Source organism: Eutrigla gurnardus (genome assembly GCF_963514095.1).
Source record: "Eutrigla gurnardus genome assembly, chromosome: 15".
Classification (NCBI taxonomy): domain Eukaryota; kingdom Metazoa; phylum Chordata; class Actinopteri; order Perciformes; family Triglidae; genus Eutrigla; species Eutrigla gurnardus.
In genome coordinates this window covers 1,435,014-1,458,032 of record NC_139938.1, presented here as the reverse complement: position 1 = coordinate 1,458,032, position 23,019 = coordinate 1,435,014, and the positions used below count along the sequence as shown (strand labels likewise).

Sequence of the window (23,019 nt, the reverse complement as noted above, 5' to 3'; positions counted from 1 at the left end):
GTTATTTGGTGACTCCTTCACAAACATTTAAGAGACCGAAAGATGAGCTACTGTGGCAGTACAGGACCTAATAGGGACCTTAATAAACTTTACAAGTATATACATTGATTAGTTTAACAACCTAATTAGCTAACCAACAACGCACTGATCTTAATATTCACACAGAAAAGCTTGGTTCAGTTCAAATTCATTTATTGATAATTAAACATTTCAAAGAACATAGGACAAAATGTAATTTAAAACAAAAGGATAATATTTGTGTTCATTGTCATTCACACAAGTTGAATGTGGCATCAAAAATCGTTGTTTTTGGGGTAGAGGGGTAGTCGAGCGTTGAACCAGCAACCGATCCTGAGCCAGGTTATTCAACTCTGAATTGAAGGGCCTACCGATGTGCTCTTACGCAAGGCACTTAACCCCGAATTTACAAAAACTAAAACAACTGATTCTACCTAAGTGTCCCATGTCCAGCTCAGGCTGCGATGGCCCGGTACTCTCGGATGACAGGCAGGTAGACTAACAACAAGGTGCCTGCTTCAGAAAAGGGGTCAGACTGAGACTAGAAGACATACATGTCTGAATCTGGTGTGTGTGTGAGAGAGCGGTCAGTATGTTGGGAGTAGGAATGTATGAGCATGAGTTTGCTTGGGGAGAAAATGCAGGGATACGAGGAGGAAATTCAAAAGCAGGAAAAAATTCATATCCCCGTTTAAAATGGGAGATCCATTTCCAATAATCAGAAATCCTGACAGGTAAAACTCCCCGAAGACAGGTACCGAATAGATGACGTAGGTGAATCTGTATGCGTGGTTGAGTGTTGTGAGTTTGTACAGGTGTTTTCGGGGAGGGGCAGGAGTGTGTGGTCTGAGTGTTTACCTTAGTGGGGGGACACCCCATCGTCCACAGCAGTTTCAGGCCTAACGCTGCTGTTTTCCCCATCCCACGCTACAGCTGCGTGTGGCGTACGTCCAGGGCAAGGGCTCAGTTTGGCTCCCTCCCACTCTAGCTGCAATAATCAGCAAGAGGAAGAAGGTGGCTGGAGCAGCAGCAACAACAAGGCATGCAACTAACAGTTCAAATGGAGAAGGTGGAATAATGTGGAAATTTAGAGAGGCTATGTGTCACTTAAACCTAACAGAGCACTACCAACTCAGGTGGCGAATAAGAAATCAGATGAGTAACTACAGTGTGGAACACCCCCGAACGGAACTACTACTGTAAGTCATGAAATGCAGATGGAACTAGGTGCATTAGTATCATTTGCACGTGTCGCCTGCTTTGTAATGAAACCAGTTAAAATGCATCCAGATAGAAGTGTGGGGTTGTCTAGGTGTGGTGTAAATGCAGAGATGCCAGGAATCCTAGTGTCAAAATAAGGTGGACGATACTGGAGATCAGAAGAGGAATAGGAAAGGTCCCTTCTCACTGCTGCTTGGGAAAAAAAACTAACCTCATATTCACCTGCAGCACCAAGACTGTCAACTCATATCCACTCAGTAATAGCTCTCCACTGTACACATCAGCAACGCACCACGGCAATGCATTTACAAGAGAAGAAAATACACTTGTACCTGCTCTCAGCTCAAATGGTGAATCACCATCATGTCCCATGTCTTTAGAATCTGCACTTCAAATCATATGTGATGCCTGCTTTTACAGTATTTTTAGTTCCTACACTCACATGCCACAATGGTTCGATACCATTCACTGCACGTTACAAGTGTGATCGGAATTGGATTACAGTCACGCTCGAGTGTTTCGTCGCTAATGGTCCGATCGCAATTTAACACAAAAATGAAATAGAAAGAAAAGTATGAATGAATACAAAGTTAGCAATTCTGTTCTAATGTTTTAGAGGCAAACACAGACTTGATCAAAAACTCTTGACAGGATATATTTAACTCCTGAGTTTGTGTAGACATACAGAGAGCCTGGATCTAGCAAGAAAACGCAAGAAAGGTAAATAACGGACAATCACATCCAAGTTACATTCTTCAAATTAAATCGCTGAAAATGTCTCCAAATCCAATTTCATCACGTTGTTATTAAAGCCATGTTCACTTGGCTATCGGTCACGACTATGAAACTTCAATCAGGTACAATCAGGGTAGTATCCCTGTAAACACCTGTTTGGACTCAACGTAACTCTGTAATAACGCTTCATACTCTGAAAACAGCAGATAATAAACTTTTAATGCCAGCAGGCAAAATGCAATCACAAAATCACCCAGAGTTAATTGGGTTGCAACAGAATCTGAGTGACCTTCAATTCCCAGAAGTCGATTTTTTTTTGCAATATCAAGAAATTTCCATGACCCAAAATAGAAAAGGGCAAAATTATACATATATCATTTCGAGAATGGGTCATTCAGTGAAACCAGACTGAAACACAAGACAAGCCGGTCAATTAAGAAATATTCTTGATCTTTACACACACAAGAAACAGGTTCTTCAGTAAAGGCAACAAGTACCTTGCCGAAGCACCGCTCCATTTCAATTCAGTTCTTCCTTCTCTTCTAGTCTACGCGCATAACCAACCAAGTAGTTTAATATCTGGATGAACAGACTGGCTTTACAAATGGGTTAATGCAGGTGAATTCAAACGGAGGCCTGTTACACACTCCACACAGCATGTTCCTATGCTAACACCAGTGTGTGGGTTTGGATGTATATTTTAAAATGTTGATCTCTGAAAGATCATTCTAAAAAAGGAAGCAAGCGTAATGCGTTTCGTCAACAAGCCAGATAGGAAGTTTGATAGTTTTATGTTGTCATCAGTTCATCTGTTTAAATACATTGAGTATTTTACTTTTCATAGTCATTCATCAGTGTTTCTCACTCTGTGCCCAACTTGAAACATGTGATGATGCATGAATTTTAATTTGGACTGCTTATTTTCCCCATACATTTTACCAGCAAACCCCTATTAGTTTTCATGTGGAGTATATAATAGGCCTTGATTCAGTCCAAAACTAAAGGCTTCTCCAACACTACCCTCCCCTGACCTCTGTGAACATCTTTGTCCCGAGAACCGTTTAAGCTTCTTTAACATCCAACAAGGAACCAGCTGTGCCTCATAACATCTAACAGAAACTCTGAATGCTTGACGATACACCAATATTAGCTGTCCCACGTAGCCACAGTCATCAACTAACAGGCAAGCTAGTTAAAGACTAGAATAAGATGGAGAAAAGGGTAGATGCTTCAGATTCTGATAACATTCAAATTACAACCTCCCTCCCTCTCTGGTTTTCCTCTTTAAGCTGTCCCTTATGTAAATACACATGCACACACACACACATTCACGCACGCACACACTCACACACATACATCTGCAGTGTGGAAGGAGTGTGTGGGGTTGGGACTATCGATAAGGGGGTTCTGGCGTGTGGTAAGGGTAATCATGGCGCTGGGGCATGGGTTGCCCGTGTGCGGGTGTCTGCTCATACGGTGTGGATGTGGAGTAGCTTCCCGCTGCTGCATAAGCTCCTGATGAATCATATGCTCCGGGTGCCCCATAGCCTCCAGATGCATCATAGCTTCCTGTCGAGGCATCGTAGTTCCCAGCTGAAGCATTGTAGCTCCCTGATGAGGCGTAACTCCCCGAAGTGTCATATGTTCCCGGTGCTGCGTAGGTTCCTGGTGCTGCATACGTTGGGGGCGCCGAGTACGTCCCTGGGGGTGCAGTGGCTGTGGTGGAGGCCTGTGTGTTGGCCGGTGGAGGCGGAGGCGGTGGAGGAGGATTGGTGTAAGCATACTGGAGGTACTGGTACTGTTGCTGGTACTGTTGATACTGTTGGTATTGATGCATTTGCTGGTAGTACTCTGTGTAAGACCTGGAGTGCAGTTTACAGTTTAAGAAGTAAGAGAAATAAACAGAAAATTTAGTCTTAAATCACATCTCACATGAACTAATGAACACATTGATGTTTATTGTTTTTGTTTGTTTTGATAAAGCACGTTGCAATATTTTTTGATCAGTCTTATGTAAATAAATTATCATATAGTATGTGCAAGTGGAAGCAAGCTTAACATGCTTATTTTTATTCTGCCTCTATCCTTTATCAAAATGTATGTATACCTAGCAACAGGATCTGACCCTTCAGGAGTGTTGGTGGCAGCTGGGGGCTCTTCGGGTGCTCCAGGTGGTGTTGGCAGCAGGGCTCGCCGTTTAGGTCGAATCTGAGCGAAGGAACCTGGAACGGGGTCTGGGAGGAGGGGGGCTCGATTTCCTCTGATTGGGCTGCGGTCCCGCTCACCTTCTGCAGCTGCTGTCTTTCTCCCTGCCTGCTGCTCTGCCAGAACCTGCAATTCAAAATGTCAGAAAATAAATATATATGAAAAGGTAAAACACTAGACATATTTACTCAAATAAATGTTAAAAGACCTTCTGTCCCTCCTGAAAGAACTTGGCTCTTGCTGCCTCGAAAAGCGTCGTTGGATCTGGTCCAGTATTAGGCTCAACTTCTTCAACAGCAGGGACAGCTGCAGAATTGTGATTGGCCATATCTTGGTACACCTGGTCAGCAACGGATCCATATACTTGGCTGGCAAGAGCACCGTATATCACCCCATCTGCACCTTTAGCGCTTGTAATGCCCTTCAAAGCAGCGTATGTAGGGTCAAACGATGTGGTGTTGTAGAATGAGTTATGGACACTTTGTTGAACCTGTAAAACGATGAGATACCAGCATTTAAAAAAAGCATAAAATAAATACTCAGACTTAAGTATTCTAAACATCAATAATGGTAAAGGAAGTGTGAGTACGTTTTTTTTTAATACAAAGGATCAGGTTGAAACAAGTCTACTAACAGATGCTTGTAGTTGTTCATCAACCGAGATCATAAGTAGGATTTTTTTTTCATGATACTGGATGCCCTGAGAGAGATCTAACTTACTTGTATGGGTAGTCCAGCTGCGGCTGCTGCAGCTGCTGCGAGTACTGCTGCTTGACTCTGATGGTGCTCTAGTGATGGAGGTGGTCGTGGAAGTAGACCCTCCCTGCCACCTACAAGGAAAAGAGAGTACAAAACATGATGAGAACATGAGTTGTTTTCAGCATTCAATTACATGCAAATCACTTCAAACAAATAGGCTCTTCGACTTTACCTCCCATACCACCGCCTGCATTTGCATTTCCGGACATTGCAAGCTGGTTGATCAAAGGTTGGGCTTTGGACAGCTCTACGGCCAACTGACGGCCCTTGTACATGGTCCCGTTGAGTCCGTCAATAGCTACCAGGGCCTCCTCCTTCCTCTCCATATGCACAAATGCATAGCCAACATTTGAGCATAACCTGGCTGTAGAGTATACAGGAAGCAGGGAGATCAGTGTTAGATAGAGACATTGGATAAAAAAGAAAATGCAGCCATCCCATGTTTGTCATTTTTTATTTTAAAGTTCTAACAATGGAAACCATGAAAACCTAACTGTCAAGAAGAAACCCATGCCGTGTTCATCTGATGATATAATCTGAACATGTTTTTACATTGTACAACCCAGCACATTTTTTATCGGTATTGTACCATCCGGATTGGTGATAGGCTTCTAACTCACCTTTGACTTTATCACAGTCTAAAACTCTTCCGAAGGTTGAGAACAGCCCGTGCAAGTCATCTGCTGAACATGTTGCAGCAAGATTCCCCACAAACACTTTAGTGGAGTTGGGTGGGCGTGCACGTGACTCCTCGACCACCAGGGGCCTGCCTCTGTACTCTTTGCCATCAAGATGTCGTATGGCCCTGTGAAAGAACAACATCTCTGTGTCATTTTCAGGGGTACAGCAGATGACAGTAACAGGAATATCGCATCTTAGCTGAGGCTAAAAATAAAATACGTTCTGGAAGAGAATATTTGAAATTAAAACCATCCCAATGCCTTTTTGTTTTACTCATGGTTTTATATTTAATGGGATCAAGTTTATGCATTAAATTGTAAATAGACTTAAGAACCCAGAGTATGTTTAAATGAATCAGTTTCTGATGCTGCAGTTTGTATTTTTTAATACAACAAAGCCTGTAGTTATTTTGGTGTCTTAAAGTGTTTAAGATACTGCAGTTCTAAACACAAGAGTGTTGTCAATTCTATCATGCAAACTTTTAGACTTTTATGAGCTTCTCACATTGTGTTGTTAGATCTTGATCGGTTATATGATTTTGGATCAGAATTCTGGTTCCATTTTGACAAGAGAAAGTACCAAAAGCTTGATTTAACAGCTAAGTCACAGTGTACCTTTTTAGCTGCAAAAACGCAGATAACTGTGTATTTTAGGGGTCTAATATTAAGCAAGGAGCTGTTACATGGCAAGCTCTCCCATTTGAATGTTATGAGCATACATTAGCACTTTAAATCATGCTTAATAAACAGTAGTTACACTGGTAACTGGTGACATTTACTTTCTATAGCTACTCCATATCCACATGCTCATGACTTAGCATAGTAAGAACAGTGCTCTCTTCTGTACCATTTCCTCCATAATATAAAGGTGATATTTCACATAGATGCACCTTTCTGTACAGTTTGTTTCATCATACTTTTTTACTAAGTATCTTATTCAAAATTTTGTCACATATGGTAACATACACTAACTCCCACTATTTCATCATTGCACCATAATGTATTCATTTTTATGTTTATTCTACACAATGTGCATATTTTGCTATGATAGTATACTGATTACACAATATTAGGAGAATATATTTTACTATTCATACTAAGCACCATTTGCACATAGTTTCTTCAGGATTAATAAACTATCTTGAATTTAGCAAACTTACTCAACTCATAATTGTACTACCGATGAGCAAAGTGGCAAAAACGACTCTGATAAATCTGTTACTGTAAAAACGTTCATATCCCCACGATAAACAAGAATATTCCTAGAACAGTAATGATTTCACAGCATATAATAATGAGCGTGGAGCTACCTGTCTGCAGCTCCCTCTCCCTTCAGGGTGACGAAGGCATACTGTCTGAGCAGAGAGCAGGTGTTGATCTCCCCATACGGAGAAAACAGCTTGGTCAGCTCGTCGTGAGTTGCGTCTAAAGGAAGGTTCCCCACAAACAACTTCACGTTCTCACCGCTCATCTCTGTATCAACCAGGCATCTGCGAGACAGACACAGGGGTCAGTTCGGTCCTCGTTACAGCGGGAAACGATCTTTAGCAAAGCGGCTAATCACAGTTGATTTTATCCAGCCGGAGTCAAACTGACAGATGGGTTAGTTAGAATGAGAGTTAATACACTGACATCAGGTTAGAACCGTGTTGACGTTAGCTAGCATGGTATTATTAGCCCATTGAGCTAATAAAGCCGTTAACTTCCGCGGCAAACACCGATCGGATGAAGTTGGAGGTTTTCTATGTAGCTAAGAAGTTACAAACGACAAACGACGCATAACCGGCGACATGCAAGTGACTTCATAGTAAGATGTTAGCTCAGTTATACAACCAACAGTTCTCAAAAACGAAGAGCACTACTGGCCATTTTGTGAAACGCAAACATTAACGATGTGGCTAACGTTAGCTAAGCTAGCCAGCTAACGCAGTTTTAATCGCAGTGGGTGGAAACGTCTACTTAAGCTAGCGCCCCGCCGCTGCCGTGAACTGTCACACAGTATATTTACTATCGTTGGTATTTTTGTGTTTTCGATGTTGCACAACAAAAAGGGAGGGGAACGCGTTTAATTATCCTAGCATAGTAACAGACTTCTCACCCAACGCGGTCCAGGAGCTGTATTTCAAACCTCACATCCGGTTCCGGTTTGTTGATGTGCGCCGGCAGCCATGGTGGCGCAGTTTCACCGGGTTTGCGCCCGATGCCTCACGACTGTGTAGTTACAGTTTCACACCAAATGGGAGTGTGGAAATAAGTGATACATAAAATAACAATAAAACTATATGAGAATTTTTGTATTATGTAGCGCCTTCCAAGGGACGCACACACGATTTACACACAATGAGACAGATCACGACTACAAGCTTCCTGTAATAAATCAGTTTGGGAGACTTGCGGTGGCCCGTTGCGCACGCAGTAAATCACATGTCTGTTTCCAGGTGAGGTGAGGAGGAGCCAGAGAGAGAGAGAGAGAGAGAGAGAGAGAGAGAGAGAGAGAGAGAGAGAGAGAGAGAGAGAGAGAGAGAGAGAGAGAGAGAGAGAGAGAGAGAGAGAGAGAGAGAGATCTCCGGATCACACGTCATGACAGGCCAAAGTGGAAGGAAAGTTGAGTTTTCATCTCTGTGAAGTTGATGGAAGAATAACGACAGTGTCAACGTGAAGTCGGGCCAAAGAGGTGAGAAGAACAACGAGCCTGGTAATGTTAGAATAATATTCTAGGGTTAATTATAGCAGGAAGACTTCGTCTCCGTCGCAGTTTGAAGAGGAAACAGGAATGCGCGCTGCGGATCCAGACAGATGTTGACATGTAGACTTCAACAGGAGGGCTGACCTTTAATTTCAGAATCACGGCCTTAAAACCAATACTATCGTTGCTAACATGTTTATTTACTCATGTTACACCGCTGTCTGTGGCGTTTGCATGGCCTGTTTGTTTTGTGTCCTATTGGGTTTAAGCTCCGTCTGAGCTGCTGCTCTTCACCAAGCCTGGACTTGTTGTCCCAATGCAGGCAGATTTATTACGCAGGTGTGTGGTTGTGTGTTGCAAATGTAAGCCACAGGGAGAGTTAATAACCACCTATAGCATGCGCAGACTATGGTCAGTGTCAGGAGAACTAATCACCATGTGTGTGTGTGTGTGTGTGTGTGTGTGTGTGTGGGGGGGGGGGGGGTAGATGGCACAAGAAGAACCGCTGTATGATTTCCCAGAGCCCAGCCAGCCGCCGGGGCGCAAGCATCACAGAGGAGGGGGCTCTCTAAGGAGCGTCAGCGTGCTGGACCGTCTCCTGCTCACAGTTCCCGTCTGGCTTCAGCTGTCCGTCAACCCTGCCACCGCACTGCACATCCTGCAGAGGGAGCCTCCCGGGGTCAGAGCCGCACACATCCACACTCCAGAGAAACACAGCCTCATGCCTTCTCTCTCTGCGTCCTATTCTCATGCATGCATCCAGTAACCAGCTGTGTCCTCCTGCAGACCTTCCTGGTGCGCAAGTCCAGCACATCCAAGAGAAACGTGCTGTGCGTCCGCCTGACAGACGACAGCGTGCCATCCTTCGTCCAGCAGTTTGGCATCAGGGAGCAACCCTCCAGTAACAGTATGTGGAAATGTAATTTCTAGTCTGCTTTACTCGGAGCACAAATGCAGTCATCCCTGTGTGCTCACTCATCATTGTATGATTGCAACTCGTTGTCATAGATCTTCTTTCATCCACTACTCGCTTAACAGTCCTGCTCACCATTTTATGAAGTGACAGATTGATTATGAAGTAGCTATTTCTGGTTTCCCTGCAACTCCCTTGAATGCAGGAAATTATCTCAACACATGTATGTACACTTTATATAATGGCATAACTACTGGTATGGCCATTTAACACAGCTTTGCTCCAGTATTACAGTATTTACACATGAATACATCTAACTAATCTCTGCATGTTTGAATTGTCCTCGCCCCCAGCTCTGTCTCTGGAGACCTCAGCCATCAGCTTTCCAGATCTCCCAAGACTCATTTCCTTCTACTGTGTCAGCAGGTAGAATCTTGTTTACCTCAGCTCCTTTATTCCATTTGTTTATTGAGCAAAAAGAACGTGTGTTGTTGTTAATTCTGCATATTTTCTATGTATCAGAGATGTATTACGCTTCCCTCTGGAGCTTCCTGAAGCCATTGCAAGGGCAACATCCCACAAAGAGCTCGAGTCCATCTCACATATGGGAATAGGTTGGTGAACACGGCTCCTTGTTTGCACACGTCCGGCATACATGATTATCACTGTGGCCCAGCTGCTGGATAACAAACAAGCACTGGAGAAATTAGTTTATCCTTTTGTCCATTAAAGGATGAATGAGAAGATAGACTTGACTTGTTAAATTAAGAAAAGAAAAAATAATCTGTATTGCTTCGTAGAATTCTGGAGTTCCCACCTAAACGTCCGTGGACCACGGGATGCACCTAAAACCCAGAAGGACAAGGAGGAGAAGCCAGACACCGTAACCTCACAGACCAGCTCTGCAGCTCAGCTCGATCCAGCTCCCCAGCCCGACTCATCTAACTCAAACACTGACACCAAACAAGCAGCTACCAATCCCACCCTGTTCCACGAGTTTTGTCCGATCACGACACGCAGCCCCAGAGAGCTGGACTGTGGTTCTGGCCAGGGCGCTCTCTGTTTCATCAACCCCCTTTTCCTGCACTCCCATAACCCTTTGTCCAGACGGAACATGTTCAAACGCAGCCTCAAGGTTCGGGTTTCCACAGAGACGTCGACCCTGCTTTCGCCCCCGCTCGCTCCTCCGCCTCCACCACCTCTAATGCCCAAAACCAAAAGAAAATGTAAAGACCAGAAACAAGGACACAGGACCACTTATCCCAGTAAAGATCTAAGTGAAGCCGCTCAGATTGAACCCACAGTTCAGAGCAGCCAGCCCCAGCCTCTGGCAGAGACGGAGGACGCTCCAGGTGAGGCCCGAGTTCAGACTCCATCAGCGACTCCTCACGTCCAGCCTGGGATGCAGGAGCAGATGGACCCAGGCAAAAGTGAAGCTGGAATCAGGGGAGAAGAGGCTCAGCAACCAGCAGTAATGGAGAACCTTCCAGACGATTCAGACTACATGCAGCCCTCTCCATTGATCAGTTTATCCCATTTCCCCTCATTGTCTCCTTACCTGTCACCCTCAGTTTCTCCCATGGCACCTTCCCTTTCTCCCAAAGTATCTCCCCTCTCTGACTGTCCTGGTGCCTCTCCTTCCCTCTCGCCTTATGAATCCCCATCTCTTTCTCCTAAGAATACCTTTTCCCTCTCCCCATATGACTCACCCAGTGCTTCACCCTCTCTCTCACCTTACCAGTCCCCATCTCATTCTCCAAAGCCCCCCTTCTCTCTCTCTCCCTTCACCTCTCCGTCCTTCGCTCAGCTGGCAGAGCAGGCCTATCACACACCTGCTACCGCAACGAGATCGGATCAGCAAAGGTCAGTGAGGGTCGCTGAGGAGGAAGATGAGTCAAATGAGGAATTACATGAAGTGGAGGAGGAGGAGGAGAGGGGTCTCGTTTTACAGATGAATGCTGCTTCTCTAAATGACACAGACAGCTGCAGTTCATTCAGTAGCCTTGAGGGGGCAGCAGAGACTCCACCTCACTCACCCTCACACAACCAGGACAACGGTACAATCTCAGACTCTAACTAAATTACATTATTACGAAGCACCATGTAGAATCACTAAGTGTAGATTCGGTGACAGCATTACCCTAAAATCTTTGGAATAGAGCAAAACTTTGAATCTAAACGTTTCACAAAACCAAACACTTCTGATGTAGATGCTGCTTGTTTTGCATATTTGAACTGAACATTGTTGTGTACACTTATGTTGTGTCACCAATCATTTTCTAAAGCATACCAAAAATATTGATTGATTTGCTACCAGAGAGGAAGTCATTTGCTTCCTTTCATATCGGTATTTTATAAAAATTAAATTAAGAAATTCCAGTCTTAAAACTTAGTGATAGTCCATCACAATTACCCTTTACTTGCTACTATTTCTTTTGCCAAAATTACTACCGCCCTGACCGGGGCCCTTCCTTTTTGGGGGTTGTCCATACATCAATATGTACAGTTGGAAAGCTCATTAGCGTGAACGCAAAAATCAGGAACACCTGAAGGGAATGTTTTCAATTGTGGCACAAATTTGGTTGGCGAAGGCATAATACCTTGAGGTCATTTTAATTTGCATCAAAAAAGGCATCATTGTTGTAATACAGTAACAACTGTTGTTGAGTTGGCTACCAGAAGTCATCGCAATCAAAACCTTTTTTTCTGTTCTTTTTTTAAATAAAAAATGTAAATCAACACAAACAGATGTGATCACTTCTAGGCACCCATCATTTAAGGGTTGTTGCAGAAACATTATTCTGGTTTCTTGTGGAAGAAAACTTGAATTGTCCACAATCAGTCACAGTTAATTGTACAGGCTTTTAAGTTGTTGACTTCCTTTGATGGGGAACCACCACAGATGCCTTCTACCGTGATGTCTATGAGAGTGAAAGATGAAACTTTTTCTGGCTGAATGCAACAACTCTCTGCATGCATGTCGACATACAGACTTCAACTAAACATGCCATTTTGATAGAAATTCTACTTCAAACGTGAGGGCTTTTTCTCAAATGTTATTAAAATACACTGAAAGCTGATCTTAGATTGTGGGTGAAATTCATAATAATGAAATGAGCACATGTCTAATGATTATGGTAGAAAGAAATATCACTAAGACCTTATCTAACAAATTTTATTTGTGCAGATTAAACACTGCATTTATTACATACAGCTTCTTTTAGGCCTTCCAGACACAGCAGTACTTTACAGTGTTGTATCAGCTAATTTATTTGTATTTGCTCATGTTATCAAAGGCAGAGCCTGACATTGGATCCGAGACATGGCTTGAAAAACTGTGGCTGGTCTGTTCTAGTCGTGTGGCTTTATTGTATTGCGTGAAACTTTAATTTAGTCTCTTCAGAAGTGCCTGACAGGATTGGGATCATTTTACAGGTGTGTATGTTAACATCCATTAAGAACCAATTTGCTTTCACATACTGTAAAAAAACAAAAACAAAACAAGAAATCAGTTGGTATAGCCTATGGAGCAGAACATCCATCCATCAACACCAGCAGGGGGCGTCTCTTTTGCTAAGCTCCAAAAGGTCAGCCTCTAGCTGCTCTGCGTTGTCTTGGAAACGCTCGGTGAAGGAGCGAATCAAACCTGCTGCGCTGCCTTCATATTCTTCTAGCTCTACGCTGTCCCCTGCAAAACAACACAGAGTCAGTCCCAAACTGAATAAATATTTAAAAAATCAAATTGTTGACATTTAGTTATTTTCAATATCCATTTCAGTCGCCATAGCTAGTTATCAAGTATTGATAAAGTTGTTTTAATGTAAACCTACTTCAGTGCTTACAAACAAGTGTAATGAGACCACGTTTAGCACCGTTTAGTGAGAATGTATTTCTGTACTTTCAAATACAAAAAAAACTTATAGAAGACTTTGGTTTGTAAGACATGTTGAAAGGCACACATGTTCACAGCTGTTATCAATGGCAACACTACAGGTACTGGTTTATTACCCTTCTGTTCACAAAATACAATCAGAACTAATAGACTTTTATTGTTTTAGTTACACAGTTAACCACAAAAATTCCACAGATGCCGTGAAATTAAATAGTAGAATGAAGGCAGATGTGAGAATGTGTGTTTTTATGTGTGTGCGAGTGAACCCTCAGCATGCACAGATGCAGGTACATACCATTTACTCTGGTGTTGGCCTGGACAAACATTTTACGAGCTTCCTTCCTCAGCAGTACCGTCTCCCGGAGACGCGTGAAGTTGTGCGTGCCGCTGTCGTCGACAGTGGAGTAGCCGTCATAGAGAGCCCTTCCTCCTTCCACATCTGCTGTTGCCTTCAAGACCTACAAAACGGTGGAATCAGGTCAGCATCATGTTGGGTGTGCAAAATAATAAATTACTTTTTAGTTAGTGTTGGTGTTAAAGCAATCCAGCTGACTCTTTGTTTTAGTTTCATCAAATCCAACATAGTAGTATTTCAGAATGTGTTGTGTTTTGTACAATATGTTGTACTAGTCATTCAGGATCTGCTGCCTGGGCAATTGTATGTCAAAGTATAGATATACCTGCAGTTTACGGAGGAACCTGTGGATGGCGTCCTTTCCCACAGTGTGGATCTTGCTTCTGTCCAGCGTGATTCTGGCATCAGGCTTGCCGTCCTGTCCCGTCACTTCTTCCAAGCCCACCAGGCCCTCCCCGGCCTCCAGCAGAACACGCAGGATCACGAAACGAGCCTGCATGTGAGCCTTTAGACACAGACATGTGACATTAACTGTATACATCTCCTGACACCCACATAAACAGAGATAGACTTAGTGTAAGCTGTATCGTAAAGCAACACAGACGCGTAGAATTGGGCCAGCCAGTCGTAAGCAACACATGCTAAATATTCTGTATGTTGACATGTCTTATAAACACTGTGTGCCAAAAACTATGCATCTCTGAAGATAAAGCATGTACATATAAAGTATGTACATATGAAACCAGGATGAATTATTACGGTTTGCAAACCAGTCCAAGTAGAGCGAGAGAGACGGCATGTTATGGAGAAAGCAGCAGACAGATTACCTGTCTCCAGCTTTTGCTCTCAGGTGTGTAGAACTCCAGGCCCAACAGTCCAGCTCGGACCATACTGAGCCAGTTGACGTACACCACATCCTGTGCATCCTGGTCCTCATGGCCAAAAATGCTGGAACGTGCAAACACAGACAAAAAGGCAACAGTCAACATGTTGGCCTCCCTCACAGCCATCAGCCACGTATCATCTGGGCCCAGTTTCGGAAAGCAGTTTAACAAACTGAGCCTAAACATGAACTCTGAGTCAACTTACCAAGAAAACCAGAAACCAGCACAGCTGATCAACGTCAGCGTTAACACACTCGGACTCAGTTGATTGCACTGAGTTAAGCTTGTGCACACAGAATGAAAAGAAAGAAATCATCAATGGAGCTCCATTGATAGTACAATTCACCACGGCAACGTGTAAGTAGAGCCTCCATTTTAATGAGTGTATATGTTAACTGTACACATTTATGTTTAAAAAAAAAATATATATATATATATATATTTTACATTACGTGCAATAAGCATTTTAGTGGAATTGGTCTAACAAACTCACAGCTCTCTTGTGTAAGTCAACAGATTGATGCTGTGTATTTAACTGAGGGACGAAAGCATGACTGACAGCAAATATAAGCGGTAACTAGATAGTCTTGAGTAACAAACTAATATCCAAGCAGGATAAACGCTTCGATATGGGCCGAATCAATGAGGAAATAAAACCGCATGTCTGGCACTCTAAGAGGAGAAGACGGAGAGAAACACAGGGACTGTTAAAGAAAACCTGCCAGCGAGCAGGTTAGGTTCAGAGTCGGTTACTACCGTGCATCCATGACCAATTCAAAGATACACAATGAGTGTAGGTTACAGGCAAAACATAACGTACCTGAGCACTTCCTTGTTGAGACACAGGTAGAGTCCGACACACTCGGCACGGCACTCTTCATAAGAGGAAGCAATGGTGGAGAATTTACTGTCCCACGTCTCGCTGCCCCGATACCAACTGGACACCTACAAAATATTCACTCACACATTCAGTTACTTTGTCTATTTTGGTGCTGAATGCATATGTTAAATATCTGTGTCCACACAGACAAACTCACCAGTTCTCCAGTCTCTGGGTTGGTCACTTTATTCTGGTCAAAGTTGAACTTGCCCTCTTCATCCTGTGGGACGAATCAGATCAAATAAAATATTTCCTCACTGATGATTGTTCATTCCAATACGAGTAAATTAAACATTTTAATAGGGAGAAGTCAATCTGTTTGACTGACCTGGACAAACAGCTTGCCACTTCCATGACCCAACAGCTCATGAAGTCCAACCTGCACCTCGAATGATGGGCCCTTCCACTTAATAAACAAATCCTAGAACACACACACACACACACGCACACGCACACGAGAATGTAGATGTACGAGTATGTGAGGTAGACCAGTGCTGGTGTGTGAGAGAATCAGGGAGCTGCATGCTTTGTTACCTTGTCCTCCTCCTCCAGGAACGTGAGTTTCTCTTTTTGTGTAGCATAGGCGACAGCTAGCACGTTGCCTAATGACACGTTTTTAAAACCCTCCGACTGTCTGATGTCATCATCTACACACGAAAGCACAAACATTGTAGTATTATACGGTGTGACTTTAAATTACGCCAGCCGAACTGTTATTTGGCACAGCTTGTAGTTTAAAGTCACATACAGTTGGGGATGTTAATGCCAGCTGGGATTCCGCTGCCAGCGAAGGTGAGAACATCCAGCGAGGTGAAGTCGGGCTTAAGGAAAGTGTCCTTCTCAAACTCCCTGGGCCAAGGCAGTTCCGGGAGCAGTACTTCTGCTGAGCTCACCAGTTTGGTAAAACGCTCACTCATCGCCTTGTTCACAACCGCAATGAAACCTAGAGGGGACATTACAAAGTGAATTCATAGGGGGGGGGGGGGGGGAAGACAACATTTCTGACTAACCTTGAAGAAACAACACAAACCCTCCTGTTGTTTCAATTATTATACAAAAGTATATTATTAACATGTAATGTGTCATTCCAAGAATGGAACGACCTTCTTTATAGTATGTGCCGCTAAAATCAATGTACTCATTGCTGGGATTTCCTAATTAAATTGTTAAACGTTAAATAAGTAACTTTGTAGTTCAACCACAAGTTCCACCAAGAGGTTCCTGGTAACTTAATTCCTGGACTACTTTCCAATAAACTAAAAAGGTTCCTTCAGCTCACTGTTGTCTGTATTCCAAATAGTCTTCAGATGTGTACAGCAATAAAACCTGCTCAGCCCGTCATCAAAGCCTATAAACACTTTAATCTCACGGATCACCACAGCAGTTACCTTCGAACTCTCCTCTGGAGCCAAACGGGTCCCTGTAGCTCTCTATGAAACCTATGTAACTGAGAGAAGGGGAAGGGAGGGGTGAAGAGCAGAGAGAGGAAGGTTTCAGAGATTACTACATAATAAGAACAGTATTCAACTGCCACATTGGAGGCCTTCATTACAGCTGCAGAGTTTTAGGAAACAATCAATTTGTGTGGAGCAGAGAAAGCACAGCAACAGACGTGAGCTGTGTTATAACTTTCCCTGCCGTGGTATAAAAGATTATCTTATCTTACATCAGTCTTTTATAAACCAGATAATATTCAAGGTGAGCATAATTTGACATCACAAATAGGGAGATCATTTTGTTTTTATTTGACGTTACTGTGGTTCAGTGTGCTCACCTCTCAACAATTGGTCCCTTGTCTTTGATCCAGTAGCGCGAGCCCTCTTTGTGGGCATCAACTGAGCCAAAGGTGAAGCTGCGACTGTACTCTTCAAGCATCTTCCTCTGGTTCTCGTTGGCAGCATAGGCCTGTGTTCAATTATGTGGAAACCGGTCAATTACAAGTGGAACTGTGGCAGGAAGATTACATTTACATTACATTATTTTGAGGTTATCAACTCAGTCAATCCTAGAAATAGCAATAGAAAAATAGAAACTTTATTTCAGCGACAATATCCTGCACCGTGGCCCTCATGCTCACCTGTGCTTGTTGGAGGTTAGAAGAGACCTTCTCCATGATAGGAGCATAGTCTCCCCTCTTCACAGTGAACTCCTTGTCTTCGAAGTTGAAGCTGCCGCAACATGACTGGCATTCCCCCTCCACTGCGCAGTCTGTGAAGCAGTAGCATGCATGTCTTTGCTTTAACAGACTGTAGCATAACTAACATTACTGACAATTAGTTGCATCAACAAATTTCTCCACATCATTTTGGTGGCAATTATAATGCTTTTGAGTTCACAAGCTAGACTGTATTTAGCATACTACATGAACATGTGATATGAATTACATTCTGTCATAATGCAATATGGTTGACAAATGTTGTGCGTTTATAAATGTTATTCTGGTTCTCATGTAAGATTGTAGTTCTGACCTTTCTGCACAGCTGAGGCTAGGCGCACCTCGTAGCAGGCTTTACCTCCATTGTCCCTTTTAAACAGACGGGTGTTGTAAGCAGACAGTTTCTAGAGATAAAAACCAAGAACACAGCTAAGAAGAAGCCGAACAACACTGAAAGACACATTGAGGAGTGAAAATAGACAAAAAGGAAAATGGGATGAACCATCAAAGTGGAGGGCAGAGGTGAAAAAAAAGACCAAATGGAATGGATTTAGTGGAACAATTTAAAAAATGACGTGTCAGAATGGAGTACAGAACAAATTAAAGTTCAGGTTATTACAAGTTAGGGATACAATATTATAAAACTGCGAGCAGTGATGCATGGGCCCTCACATACACGCAACTCGGTTAGTGCTACGACCGCCTTCAGTGTCGGACCGCCTGGCCTGGCCACCAACACGTCGCAGCTCGACCCTTGCCTGAATCATCGTGTCGATCACCCTAATGGCTGATTAACTGTAGTGCCCCTGAGTGGTTGATATTAATAAAACTTTCAGGATATGTTCCAGGGAGATATGTCAACATATCCTGCAAGTTTCATGATGATTGGGTTAAAGGTTTTGGAGTTATGTGTACCGATTCCTAAAACCCCGCCCCTTTTGATGTTCATTGGCTAATAACTTGTGAACGCAAAAGATATTTTACAAAGCCTTTGATATGATTTGATCAGCTTGGTCTAGTGATGATTCACAGCAATTTTGGTGAGAATGGGATTCATGGTTTAGGAGAAGTTAGCAGAAATTCAAAATGGCGGACAATTTCGGTAGGCGGACTTTAGTAGTCCTAATGGCAATTTGGTAGAGCTCACTTGCCTGCACATGTCAACTGTTGTTACGGTGTGAGGGGCGTGGCCTAAAACGCGTTAGATGGCGCTAGAGAGCCACTTTTTGCGGCCAACTATGAAACCTTGAAAATCTAAAATGTTTCGCCAGTCCCCATGAGCTCACCAATTTTTTGGAACTTCTGAATATGTTAAGGCCCCCAAAAAGGCAGTTACTTTGCATAATAATAATAAATTCAAAATGCTGGAAAATTTTGGTAGGCGGACTTTAGTAGTCCCAATTGCAATTTTGTAGAGCACACTTGTCTGCATAGGTGCGCCAAATTTTGTGTCAATTGGAGTTATGGTGTGAGGGGCGTGGCCCAAAACGCGTTAGGTGGTGCTAGAGAGCCACTTTTTTGTGGCCAACTATGAAACCTTTAAAATATCAAATTTTTCGCCAGTTCCCATGAGCTGACCAATTTTGTTCAACTTCTGAATATGTTAAGGCCCCCAAAAACGCTGTTACTTTGCAGAATAATAATAATAATAATAATAATAATAATAATAATAATCAACAGCATTTCTATAGGGCTTCGGTCGGGCCCTAAATATTACTGACTTTTGAGTCAAGAAACTTCTGAGTCAGCTCAGCATCCTCCAGACTGCAGTTTCCTGAGAAGTAGGTGGTGATCCCCTGAAGAAAAGAAATGCAAAAATACTTCATGAGTCATGGGTTTTGTCATAGGGGTCACAGTGGCAGGTCATCTGTACAAGTTTGGCGTTCAGTGGCTTCCAGAAGGGCAACTGGTGTTTGCAGCACTCTAAAGACACCAAACCACAGAGTAGTATGTGAAGCGCCTTGAGTAGCTAGTTAGCTAGAAAAGCGCTATATAAATGCAGATCCATTTCCTCTTAACATTCATCAAATCTATTCAGTCCTGATAACACGATTGATAATTCATTAAATATTAGCAGAAAGATAGTTTACGGTCTGCATTAAATGATACAAGACCGCACCTTGTCACCCAAACCCAGCTGTTTCTGTCTGTCTTCCAAGGAGTAGAGGAGACACGAGCAGCTGTCCCACAGAGCCTTCATCTCAGTGGGCTGGTCCTGAAATGCCTGGCTGGCCTTCACCAAAGCTTCCAGCTTATCCTGGATGGACAAACCACAGATACAGACAGCTTGAAATACATCAGCCGTTTGAAAAGTGTCAGAGAAAATATTTAACAGTGTTTTATCAGATTGTACAGGTGTCCACCCCCCTGCAAACCCAAACCCAAAACAGCTGAAAATGATTTTTACCTTGGGTAGATTTGGGATGAACTTGGTGTCTCCAAAAGACTTGTAGTTTCCCATGTTGGCATACAGACCAGCTGCATACACCAACAATGCCTAAAATATCAATCAAGAAAAGATGTAATAAAAAATGATGTGCATCCTGTGTAAAAACACAGTGAACATCTTTACTCACGTCATTTCACAGCCAAAGACCCAAAGACTGTACCTGGTACTCCTCAGAGCTGAGGCCAGTTACGGTTGCGACCTGTTCCAGCTGTGCAGGCGTCTGCTTCCTGAAGATTCTCTGCAGCAAGACAAAGATGTCTGCCGACTCTGGCGATGTCTGCAGTAGCACTGCCAGACCACCATACCTAACACAGCCGAGGGTCAGCAGGGTTTCAGTTATTCAAAACATTACTACTTTCTTTATTATTTACAGCTGATTTAAATAGTGCTTGACTTGAAGCTGCCACATCCTGTGATCAGCAACGTACCAAGCAGCTCGGGACAGGTAGTGGGCATACATCTTCTCCTGAGGGGAAAGCAAACGGAAGGCCTCGCTGCAGTCAAGAGCAGCAACACCAATCTCATTTGGTAGGTAGTACTGGGAGTCCACCATCTTTAGTCTGAGGGTCAACACTGACGATGAGCAACTGAATTAAGAGAGTGAGGAAGGAGAGGGGATGAGAAAAGAACGAGGAAGAGAGGCAGGGACATGTGAGTAAGGAGGCATAATGGGATGAGCAAGAACGGTGGACGATAAAGAGAGAGGAGAGACAGGTGAAAGAGCAGAAACATCCTCAATGGCTTTTCTGTTTTTAACCTTTAGGAAATGTATGCACACCTGTCCAACCTTTAAGCAGGTTAAGTAGCTTGTGTACACAAATGTAAAATCTATAATTCGTCATTCCACGCAATACTGTATATATAACGTATTCCACGCAATGCTCACTTCATTATTAATATATTAGGAAAATTGTTGAAATGTCCTTTCGATCAACTCAAATATGTTAAAGCACTAATAGTGATTCATTATCGAGTCTGCGGTTTCTTCTTTTTTTTTTTTTAAGATAACGTCACTGGCACAACTATTGTCACAATATAATAAGTTAACGTTAAATCCAAAGTTAAAGCCTGGGACGTGGACACAGTTTATTAAAATCCATCATAACTTATCCATGACATTTAAGAAGTGAGTTAAAGTAATAAGGATTGAAGCCATTACATTCAATAAAAGCCTATCATCAAAAAAATAGGAAACAGAACCTCCTACATACGCGATTTTCAACGCCATTTTACAATTAGCATCCTACGAACAGCTGGGCAACACTCAAATAGCGTTTTTAAGTAAATACCGTCAATCCGTCAAGTCTTCGGGCCACTACAAGCAGCTAACTCAACGTTACCGTTACCGTTAGCTGCTAGCGTACATGCTAGATTAACCAGCTGCTAAGTGCTTGGAGCATTTAAACACGCCGCCACATCTATAAGCAAAACAATACGTCACAAATTGTATCTGGACCATTTGTATTAAATTATTGGCTACTATACAGTTCATTTCGAGAGGTGTGAAGGCGAATACCAACTCAACAGCTTACCTTATTTTCTTCAATAGCTCCGTCAAATTGCAGTCTCACGCTCAACTGTACACTTCCTGTATTTATTCATTGTAAAACCCGCCTCTCCACCAATCGCAGGTCGTACATTGTGAGTGATGGGGGAAGCTAACCAATGATGAAGTAGCTGCGCCGGACTTTTCCATGCGCTTCACGTCGTAATTATCCGACCAAGGGTCAGTGTGACAAATACAAATACAACCTCAAACAAGCGCGTCAGACTGTAACACCACATACAATATATCTAGATACATATATCACCGTAGCCATACATAATTACGAATATTACCTCGATGGGGAAGAACACGACGAGGTGGCCGAGTGGTTAAGGCGATGGACTGCTAATCCATTGTGCTCTGCACGCGTGGGTTCGAATCCCATCCTCGTCGGACTCCTTTTCCACCATTCGAGACATCTGAACCTAGCTCCATGTCGGTACACAGTGTACATCATTTATGATACTGGGAGAGCAGTCGGACAACTTCAACGCGTGACAAGATTAACACTCCGGTGACGTCCTTCAGTTCCCCCGTCATGAACCGCCCCTCCCCCTTGTTATCTTTACAGCTCCCCCTCTCCGAACCGTAGTTGGGAGCGAGCTAATCTCATGCTAAACTTGGCTCGTGGCAGGTAACTTGCCTCTGGTGGTCCGGGTTAACGGCCGAAGGACTGGACAGTGAGGCGGTGGTTGCAGCAAATATGATCTCGGGCATTATTGTTATAGGCATTAACAGCACTTTTACTAACTCTCGGCTGGAGTATGTAACGCATTCACCCCGTAGACTGACCCAGACAGCTTACACACTACACTTTCCTTACACTACCCACTAGGGGTAGACTGAGATTGCAACACTACCCCCACTCTGGAGGATGATTAAATCTTTAACATTTCTCCAGCATCATTACACTGTACACAGGAAAATATTAATCAGACATCACTATGCAAACATCCCCAACCATAACCCGTGTTTCCCACAGTACTTGAAGGGGGTCCGCCTACCAGTGTTAATTTCGTTAACGAAAACTATGATGAAATGTGTTCGTCAAGCATTTTTTCTATGACTAAAACGAGATGAAGACGAGCTAAAAATAGATCCTTGATGATAAAAACTATGACGAGATGTCTGCTTCGTTTTCGTTAACGAAACGGGACGGGACTAAAATGTTAATGGTGTTCTACGGACATAAAAAAAAAACCATGTTTTTTTTGCTCTTAAACTAGAGAAACGTGGCTAAACAACGGTACCCTGCTTGCCCATGTGAGCGATTTATTTCTGACAACAAAACGAAAGTGTAAAGTTGTAAAGATGTGACTAGATGTCTCCTTGTCTCCGTGGCGCATTTCTACGTTTTGTTTATGTATATCGATCATTATTATCATCCGCCATCTTGCTAGTGACGTATAGAGTTACGTTTATGGATCGGATGCTCGTATTGGCTCCCGTAGCAGCTTTTACAGCCAATCGGAAAGCCCGATTTACGCTTGGCCGTGAGTTGTTGTGTTTGCCCAAATGGGAGACATGGAGAAGGTCAAATCAGAGCAAATGACGGTCAAAGAGTTATTGTAGTGATAGAGAAAGTTAAAAACATAAATGGCACAGAAGAAGTACACCATATACACACATATTTAAGTCAGG

The 23,019-nt window shown here is 43.1% G+C and overlaps 3 protein-coding genes across 8 annotated transcripts; 1 reads left to right on the top strand and 2 right to left on the bottom strand.

Annotated features, from left to right (window-relative positions):
* Positions 1–175: 175 nt before the first annotated feature.
* On the bottom strand, positions 176–7,861 carry rbm14a (RNA binding motif protein 14a). Of its 4 annotated transcripts, XM_084029542.1 has the most exons (9): positions 7,717–7,861; positions 6,929–7,108; positions 5,559–5,743; positions 5,111–5,302; positions 4,900–5,009; positions 4,388–4,669; positions 4,082–4,305; positions 3,450–3,836; positions 176–1,006 (listed from the first exon to the last, which is right to left on the bottom strand). In XM_084029542.1, exons 2-9 carry the CDS (start codon positions 7,087–7,089, stop codon positions 1,003–1,005), a joined length of 1,545 nt encoding a protein of 514 aa, XP_083885668.1. In that variant the 5' UTR covers positions 7,090–7,108; positions 7,717–7,861; the 3' UTR covers positions 176–1,002. The 4 variants fall into 4 exon arrangements, with proteins under 4 accessions (XP_083885668.1, XP_083885665.1, XP_083885666.1 ...); XM_084029539.1 differs by having other exon boundaries at positions 176–3,836; XM_084029540.1 differs by having other exon boundaries at positions 176–3,836; positions 5,120–5,302; positions 7,717–7,860.
* Positions 7,862–8,165: 304 nt separating this feature from the next.
* On the top strand, positions 8,166–12,696 carry LOC311025412 (uncharacterized protein). Its single transcript, XM_084028301.1, has 6 exons — positions 8,166–8,292; positions 8,792–8,983; positions 9,091–9,211; positions 9,571–9,643; positions 9,740–9,831; positions 10,018–12,696. Exons 2-6 carry the CDS (start codon positions 8,792–8,794, stop codon positions 11,295–11,297), a joined length of 1,758 nt encoding a protein of 585 aa, XP_083884427.1. The 5' UTR covers positions 8,166–8,292; the 3' UTR covers positions 11,298–12,696.
* Positions 12,582–21,807, bottom strand: dpp3 (dipeptidyl-peptidase 3). 3 transcript variants are annotated; one of them, XM_084028298.1, is made up of 19 exons: positions 21,672–21,807; positions 20,261–20,419; positions 19,993–20,137; positions 19,791–19,880; positions 19,503–19,640; positions 19,105–19,179; positions 17,697–17,787; positions 17,306–17,436; positions 17,003–17,133; positions 16,617–16,675; positions 15,977–16,171; positions 15,763–15,875; positions 15,557–15,649; positions 15,386–15,448; positions 15,169–15,293; positions 14,292–14,412; positions 13,790–13,969; positions 13,405–13,567; positions 12,582–12,905 (listed from the first exon to the last, which is right to left on the bottom strand). In XM_084028298.1, exons 1-19 carry the CDS (start codon positions 21,761–21,763, stop codon positions 12,763–12,765), a joined length of 2,307 nt encoding a protein of 768 aa, XP_083884424.1. In that variant the 5' UTR covers positions 21,764–21,807; the 3' UTR covers positions 12,582–12,762. The 3 variants fall into 3 exon arrangements, with proteins under 3 accessions (XP_083884424.1, XP_083884426.1, XP_083884425.1); XM_084028300.1 differs by having other exon boundaries at positions 21,663–21,686; XM_084028299.1 differs by lacking the exon at positions 21,672–21,807 and adding an exon at positions 21,365–21,439.
* Positions 21,808–23,019: the final 1,212 nt, after the last annotated feature.